At 43.1% G+C, this 9,211-nt stretch overlaps 1 protein-coding gene across 1 annotated transcript; it reads left to right on the top strand.

Moving 5' to 3' along the window:
- The first annotated feature begins 359 nt into the window (after window positions 1–359).
- On the top strand, window positions 360–2,673 carry LOC136863646 (cuticle protein 16.5-like). The gene is made up of 2 exons (XM_067140011.2): window positions 360–371; window positions 2,395–2,673. Exons 1-2 carry the CDS (start codon window positions 360–362, stop codon window positions 2,671–2,673), a joined length of 291 nt encoding a protein of 96 aa, XP_066996112.2.
- The last annotated feature ends 6,538 nt before the right edge of the window (window positions 2,674–9,211 follow it).

The raw sequence follows: 9,211 nt of genomic DNA, 5'->3' as shown, positions 1-9,211 counted from the left end.
ACATTAGACCTAAGTGTGTGGAGGTAAGTATACAGTCAAATCATTTTTCTTTCTCATTTTATGTACATCACTAACATCGTAGATAACGTCCTTCTTGTAGACTACTGACAATACACAGTGACTTCATCTCTTTCGACCACTCTTCCAATTATTATTCCAAGTACTCCAATCGGTTATTGAGTGACAGAAATTCAAATGAAGGCCACGAACAGAGGACAAGACGGAGTTGTTCTCCAGTATCGGGGTCGGTTCCCGTCACTCCCCCAATACACCTTGACCTACAGCCGGACTATATAAGACGGCTCGTTGGCGATAAGGAACGTATTCGATCTATCACTGACCGATCAACAACTCTCAACATGTTCAAGCTGGTAAGTGTTCTAATACTCTTCTGACGCGGGTTCTCAATGAGTGGGTATACTTCGCGATCTCCAGTATACGCCCATACGGCTAATTAATTCCCTGAATGATAGTTAAGTTCCCCTGAATTAGAAATAGTTTTGCAATTGGCTTTACGTCGCACCGGCACAGATAGGTCTTATGGCTACGGTGGGAGACGAAAGGCCTAGGAGTGGGAAGGAAGCGACCGTAGCCTTAATTAAAGTACAGCCACAGCATTTGTCTGATGTGAAAATGGGAAACAACGGCAAACCATCTTCAGGGTGTCGAGAATGGGGTTCGAAACCACTACCTCCAGGATGAAAGCTCACAGCTGCGCGCACTAAACTGCACGGCCTACTCGCCTGGTGTGTTCAATTCTTTTGAAATCTTGAGTGTCAGTCAGTGCTAACAATATTCTTGCTGAGCATGATCCATATTTTGTCTTCCACATTTACCGGAGTATAAGTGCCATTCAGTAAGTTATGGAGGAAGATTTTTCAAGAAGTCATAGATGAAGATCGTACATCATCGAATCCTTTCTTTGCAAAGCCTTCATGATAAAGATAGATTACTGCTGCATTTCTTTAATCCCATAAATACAGTATACATGCGTTGTCAACTGCCTAAGGTAAAGTTTCTTGGATAGGAATCTGGCGCAGTTGAATATTTTGCATGTAATCAAAACTGATAAAGAGTACGCAGGGCTCATCCTTCTGTCTACCCACTTTTGTGAGCTTCACGTAAATTTGTTTCGCATTTCTGTCTTGTATCAGTAACTCTGCAGCAGCATGTCTCTTGGCGGAATTATTTATCTGAGGGCTCCACAGATGCATCATAGTGACATGCTACAAGAGCCTCCGTCACTATACAAATGTGACTGAAGTAAGAGCACCAAACTCGCCGATTGAGGTCCTCATAGCGCGTAACATTCTATCTCCATGCTCTAGTTCTATCAGAGTGTTGCACATAACAAAGATCCCTGTAGCATAAATTGCCAAACCAGACAACGACAACGTGCTTAACTTCATTTTCCATTTTCCTTTTTACATTAGCATGTAAAAGCAAAGCAAAGTCATCTCCGTACAGGCCATGAAGGTCCTTGGAGTGGTGGAAGGTAAAGGCTTCCACTATCCGTAACCTCGGCACTTGATGGAGTAGAGTGGTTATCTCTACGCCCGGCCTCCTTTGCCCCCAGGAAATAACCTGGTACTCATTTTTGGTGTAGTCTGAGTGAACCTGAGTACCATATGCACCTCCGGAAGTTGAAATCTCGTTTCTTAAATTTTTCGACTTCCTGACGGGAATCGAACCCACGTCCTTCCAGGTAAACCGAGCACGCCTTTACCGCCTGGGCCAAGCAGCCCCTATTATTAGCATATGACGATTCAATTCACCAAGTATAGTAGTCATGCCGACTATTCTGGGTGTACAAGTAAATTCAGAGTAAGGAAGTTCGATTATAAATTACTGTGTACTGCATATGCTGAAGTGAATTTCCTTACTTAGAACACGCTAGAACATACTGCACACTTCGACTAGGAAGCCAAAGTTGAGTGGTCCTATCACAGACTGCAAAGACGTACAAAGCCAGCTCTGCTTTTATACAGGTACACATTGCATATAGAAACCATCCTCCGTCGCCACCTCCTGCGCTAACACTTAACAGAGCTCCCAACTTCAGGGCCGCTCCTGCTGTGGCCGTGGCTCATGCCGCCCCCGTGATACCTGCTGCTCCCCGCTTATGCTGTCGCCCCACTTGCCTACTCCGCTGGCCAACCCATACATTCACTAAATATTACAAAATGTAAGAATTTAAATTACAAATAAAACTCTGTATTTATAGACACCAGTTGATGAAAAGCAGAGACAATTACAAACAGTATGAAATTTAATCACGGTTACACAAAAACGCGGATGATGAACTTTGACACCAATTTAATTCCTCTTCCATTTGACATCCACTGACGGTATGAACGAATAAAACAGGGTAAACATGACATTTCCTTGTTCCAGATTCTCCTGCCTCTGCTGTTCGCCGCCGTATCGGCCGGCTACCTGGGCGCCGCACCCGCTGTGGCTACTTACGCCGCCGGTCCCGCTGTGGTCGCCGCCCCCGCCGTAGCCCACGCCGCCGTCCCTGTCGCCACCTCCTACGCTAACACTTACAGAGCTCCTATCCTCAGGGCCGCTCCTGCTCTGGCCGTGGCTCATGCCGCCCCCGTGGTAGCTGCTGCTCCCGCTTATGCTGCCGCCCCACTTGCCTACTCCGCTGGCTACGCTTATATTCACTAAATATTATAGAATGTAAGAATTTAAATTATTAATAAAAACTCTGTATTTATAGAATATATCCTAATTTAATTCAATGGCATTCCCTGTATTCCTGCTAAGCTGCAAGGTTGATATGCTGCTCGATCACCGAATAATACAAAATCTTCCCATGTTTAAGCCCCAGAGAGTGGGCATCAGTTACCCTTTCGTATCTCATTATATATGGTTTACTGCTCTAGGCATTCCCGTCCATTTTCACGAATCCACTAACCCGAATTCGATAAAGCGAATGATATTTTCCTCGAACAATTGCTTTACCGAATCAAATTCCCTGAAGTCACTTTTTTTAATCAAAAACGTCGAATGCTCATTTACTTGCATGTAACCAACTGTCAAATGACCCGACAGCAATTAATATTGCATACATGAAATGTCCTTTGCATCGAAACAAAAGATAATATTTTACGAGTATTGTTGCATTTTCTTTTTTAAACTGTAGGCAATGAACCTAAAGGTATAAACTGTCGTAGGGGAGTTAAACTGATTTATGTTGAAAATAAAAGTGACAGGGATTGTCAGAATGTTCGTCATAAAGTGTGCCGTGCGGGAGCTATTATCATAACGGGCATAAGGAAGCAAATGTCCGGCTGACGTGCTAAATCACATCGGATATAACTATTATGAGTTGCAATGAAGTCGTTTACATACCACAATTATTACAGCAATTTTAAATTGTAGGCCATGTAACATTTGTTACATTCTTTTTACTCTTGCATGGATACAGTCTCGTTTCCCATTTTCACACCAGGCAAACGCTGGAGCTGTATCTTCATTAAGATCACGGCCGCTTCCTTCCCAATCCTAGGCCTTTCCTATCCCATCGTCGCCATAAAATCTCTCTATCGCCATAAAATCTCTCTGTGTCGTTACGACGTAAAGCAAGTTGTAAAAAAAAATGTTTAGTGATGCAGAGCGTTAGTACAGGAATCGCACTAGAGCATGGTGGCCTGAGTCTCTCTGTAGGAAATTTTAAAGGAGTGTAATGGTGATCATCTTAAATCTCGTTAAGCGTAGCCTCATCTTCAAATGATAAACAGTTACTTTTGCACAACCTGTGATCGATAAATACGGTGAATGATGGATTTCATGATATATTTTGCATGTGTGCAGGAAAGCTGCTTATAGTCCTTCAAAATAATCTCCCATATTAATGCACTTCTGGCAATACATTTAGAAGTCTTGCATACTTCAGATGAAGGCCGCCAGCGGGATGCGGTTGAGTTCAGCGTTCATATTGCGTTAAATGTTGGCAATGTCCGAAAACCGTTGTCCTTTCCAATGTTCCTTCAAGGGAGGGAAAAGGAAATAATCGGCAGGGACCAGATCTGGTGAATAAGTAGGACAATGGAGCTCAACAACCTCCTTACATGCCAGGAACTGCTGCACAGTTATGGCGGTATAGGAGCGTGCATTATCTTGCAGCAGCCACCAGTATCCATTTTTGCGGTATGCTGGGGGCCCTGTTCATGAGGCGATCCAAGATGCTCACGTAGTTGCTATCATACAGTGCCATGCCTTCTGGTATACTCCTGACGCTTAACATGTACCCATGCGGCAACTTCTGATCCTAAAACTTGCCCCGCCCTAGTGATAATGAGGGTTGTCAGTCGGTTTCTCTCTTCTGGACGCAAAGGGCGCGTGTCGCTTAAAAGGCAAGTGAGCACTGTAAAGAGCAGGGTTGTTATATTTTGCGTAGATTATTTAAACATGTTAGCATTTACTTTATTCCTAAGGGAAATATAAATATAAAAACCCTATCATGAACCACAGCACAAACCAATACCGCAGAATATTTTGTTTCGATGCCTTTGCTGGCGAGATGTAGTGTTTATAGTGCACTATGTCTTCTGGTATGGGCTATATCAAATTTGTTACTTTCATTGACCTGTCTCAGTCTCATCCTTGGCTTTGACAATGTGAAAGTGGCTGAGGTATGAGTGATGCTAGTAATACCATTCCTTATGCAGCCAGTCCCTGTTATGAATGGTGTGAAAATATCGCTCATAGTGTTGGTTGGTGCATGCATTTCAGTGGGCTTGGCAGACTGATATGTAATAGCAACGGCTGGCTCGGAGAGGAAAGCAACGGGAAACTACCTCACTCCTCATTTCCCTAGTACGCCTCTTCAGTGACGCCTAGGCTATTTATGACAGCTGTTGGCGGAGCTGCAGAGGATCAAACCAGCCTTTGGGCTGAATACCCAACATACATACACATTTTGTTTCGTGCATAATCCGTGCAGTGGTCGCAGATGTTAGAAGGAAGGAAGAAAGAAAGAAAGAAAGAAAGAAGGAAGGAAGGAAGGAAGGAATTGGCAAATAAAATGGACAAGGAACTTTCAAATAGCCGTAAATGATTGCTATGAGTTATTTTAAATAAAATTAGCAGGTCTCCCTAAATACTGTGCTTGAATTCATATCAAAGTAAACCTATTAGAATATTACTTTTATGCAGCTAATATCAGTGTCTCGCTTCCGGTAAAGAAAGGAAAAGTAAAATCGCGAATTATGGACTGGGAAGGTAATAATAATAATAATAATAATAATAATAATAATAATAATAATAATAATAATAATAATAATAATAATAATAATAATATTATTTCGTGTGGCTATTTCTAGCCGAGTGCAGCCCTTGTAAGGCAGACCCTCCGACGAGGGTGGGCGGCATCGGCCGTGTGTAGGTAACTGCGTGTTATTGTGGTGGAGGATAGTGTTATGTGTGGTGTGTCAGTTGCAGGGATGTTGGGGACAGCACAAACACCCAGCCTCTGGGCCATTGGAATTAACTAATGAAGGTTTAAATCCCCGACCCGGCCGGGAATCGAACCCGGGACCCTCTAAACAGAAGGCCAGTACTCTGACCATTCAGCCAACGAGTCGGACATAATAATAATAATAATAATAATAATAATAATAATAATAATAATAATAATAATAATAATAATAATAATAATATATTTTCAGAATGAATATTCAGAGATTGATCAACAGAATAATAATAATAATACATTTTCAGAATGAGTAACCAGAAATTGATCAAAAGAATTCTGAACCTTTCCCTATCAATGAAAGTAAAAAAGAATTGGCTGCTCAAAGTTTTTTTTGCTAGGGGTTTTACGTCGCACCGACACAGATAGGTCTTATGGCGACGATGGGATAGGAAAGGACAAGGAGTTGGAAGGAAGCGGCCGTGGCCTTAATTAAGGTACAAGCCCACCATTTGCCTGGTGTGAAAATGGGAAACCACGGAAAACCATTTTCAGGGCTGCCGATAGTGGGATTCGAACCTACTATCTCCCGGATGCAAGCTCACAGCCGCGCGCCTCTACGCGCACGGCCAACTCGCCCGGTCTGCTCAAAGTTAGAAAATATCTTCAGAAAATAGACATCACAGATGACATTGTGTTAGAAGATCTAAGATCAGGAAATTACCCGACAACGCCGCTTTAAACATCATCCAAGCACTATCACCAACAAAACCTGGCCAGACGATCGCAAGAAAAGCCACAGCAGTGCCAGGGAACTGCTAAGTGACCTTACAAGAGGCTCTGGCGATCAGCTGTGAGTTCAGACCTACGTAATCGATTAAGAGAGGATAACATGCGCTCTAAAAAAGATGAAGCGAGAAGATGAAGAGATTTTGGGAGAAGAAAAAGGCAACGACATCAGCTAAATAAGTTCAGTCGCGCTCCTTAATTGGGCATATCGAAGGAATAATAATAATAATAATAATAATAATAATAATAATAATAATAATAATAATAATAATAATAATAATATATTTTCAGAATGAATATTCAGAGATTGATCAACAGAATAATAATAATAATACATTTTCAGAATGAGTAACCAGAAATTGATCAAAAGAATTCTGAACCTTTCCCTATCAATGAAAGTAAAAAAGAATTGGCTGCTCAAAGTTTTTTTTGCTAGGGGTTTTACGTCGCACCGACACAGATAGGTCTTATGGCGACGATGGGATAGGAAAGGACAAGGAGTTGGAAGGAAGCGGCCGTGGCCTTAATTAAGGTACAAGCCCACCATTTGCCTGGTGTGAAAATGGGAAACCACGGAAAACCATTTTCAGGGCTGCCGATAGTGGGATTCGAACCTACTATCTCCCGGATGCAAGCTCACAGCCGCGCGCCTCTACGCGCACGGCCAACTCGCCCGGTCTGCTCAAAGTTAGAAAATATCTTCAGAAAATAGACATCACAGATGACATTGTGTTAGAAGATCTAAGATCAGGAAATTACCCGACAACGCCGCTTTAAACATCATCCAAGCACTATCACCAACAAAACCTGGCCAGACGATCGCAAGAAAAGCCACAGCAGTGCCAGGGAACTGCTAAGTGACCTTACAAGAGACTCTGGCGATCAGCTGTGAGTTCAGACCTACGTAATCGATCAAGAGAGGATAACATGCGCTCTAGAAAAGATGAAGCGAGAAGATGAAGAGATTTTGGGAGAAGAAAAAGGCAACGACATCAGCTAAATAAGTTCAGTCGCGCTCCTTAATTGGGCATATCGAAGGAATAATAATAATAATAATAATAATAATAATAATAATAATACTAATAATAATAATAATAATAATAATAATTAGAGGAACAAATGCTTGACATGCTGTAAGAATTTATGTCGTGGAGCATGAAATATGTGCAGGTTTGTACGAATTGCTACACACTACGGTAACGCAGTCACGGTGATTTAGTTGCGTAAAGGCTGCCCTATTTAACACAAACATGCGTCCTGGCCCGTCGGGTCTCAATACAAAGTAGTCCGCAGTGTAAAAATCACTCTCATCACACTATTGGTGACGTTAATAGGCATTACTCGAGTATGGGACAGTCAGCATGAGGCATCTAAGCGAAGTGGGCGTGTCCCGAGCTGTTGCCCTACGTCAAGAAGGGAGAACAATGCGGTATGTGGCTAACGACCTTAGAGTGTCTCCATCTGTTGTGCACAGGCTCTAACATCGTTATGCGGAGAGAGGAGGGTATGTTAGACGCAGCGCTGTGGACATGGTCGAAAACGGAAAAGTACCATTCAACAAGACAGATTCCTACGGTTATCAGTACTACGCCGGCCCCCCAGCAGTGCCAGGGAACTGCTAAGTGACCTTACAAGAGACTCTGGCGTTCAGCTGTGAGTTCAGACCGTACGTAATTGATTAAGAGAGGATAACATACGCTCTAGAAAACCTACTCGTGTAATCCCCCTCACTAGGGGAACACCGCAGAGCTCGTCTTGCATTTGCCAGAGAACATTGTCACTGGTAACTGAGTCACTGGCGTCATCTAATGTTTACAGATGAGTACAGGTTTACCTGAAATGGACCGGATGACCGTCAACGCATGTGGAGACGACAAGGACAGCGATTCGTTGAAGGTCATATGCAGGAAGTGGACAGACATGGTGGTGGATCGGTCATGGTGTGGGGAGGAATCATGATTGATAAACGTACGGGTCTTGTGGTGGTACCTGGCCGTCTGAATCATCAGGAACATCGTGAACGACCATCTTGCTCCTGCTGCTCTTGGTGTAGGGCCTGATTTCTAGCTGATGCATGACAATGCGACAGCCCATACTGTACGAGACACCAGAGATCATCCCCAGGGATTGCACATCTCTGTGATGGAGTGGCCTGCAAGGAGCCCGGACCTAAATCCACTGGAGCACTTATGGGATGTATTGCAGAGACGGAATCGACAGCGCGAAGATGCTCCACAAACATTACACGACCTCAGTGAAGCACTGGTTGAGGAGTGGGATGCCATTCCGCAGGCAGTCATCCGACGTTACGTACGTAGCATACCACACAGGTGTGCATCTGTAATTGAAGCTAGGGGCATGCACACTGTTCAGCGTGAACTTTATATTGTGATTCTGGTAGTTCATCTGTTGTGTTGCGAAATGTGGTGAATGGGTAAATGCAATGGCGATGGTTTTGTTGTTGCTAATTAAATAAAGCATGCAGTTCCTTCACCAACATGAGTTTCTTTGCACAAATCCATATGTAGAGATTCTACACGGCATTAAAAACCTGTTCCCCAAATTTTGTGGTGAGTGTAATAATAATAATAATAATAATAATAATAATAATAATAATAATAATAATAATAATGAGCTTGCATCCGGGAGATAGTAGGTTCGAATCCCACTATCGGCAGCCCTGAAGATGGTTTTCCGTGGTTTCCCATTTTCACACCAGGCAAATGCTCGGGCTGTACCTTAATTAAGGCCACGGCCGCTTCCTCCCAACTCCTGGGCCTTTCTTATCCCATCTTCACCATAAGACCTACCTGTGTCGGTGCGACGTAAAGCCCCCTGCCTACGTTGTTCTTCGTAACGTATTCGTATGCATTACATATCAGCCATTGACTTTGCTTACTTAAAGTTTTAGTCTTCTTTCTTTTCTTCGCAGAACTACTATTACTTGGTTGAGTATCACACCGTACCAGTACTACTTGGTTGAATATCGCTCGTGGGCAC

This window comes from Anabrus simplex, chromosome 2 (genome assembly GCF_040414725.1).
Source record: "Anabrus simplex isolate iqAnaSimp1 chromosome 2, ASM4041472v1, whole genome shotgun sequence".
Lineage (NCBI taxonomy): Eukaryota > Metazoa > Arthropoda > Insecta > Orthoptera > Tettigoniidae > Anabrus > Anabrus simplex.
Note: the sequence above shows the minus strand (reverse complement) of the source record. Positions and strands in the feature narration are given on the sequence as shown.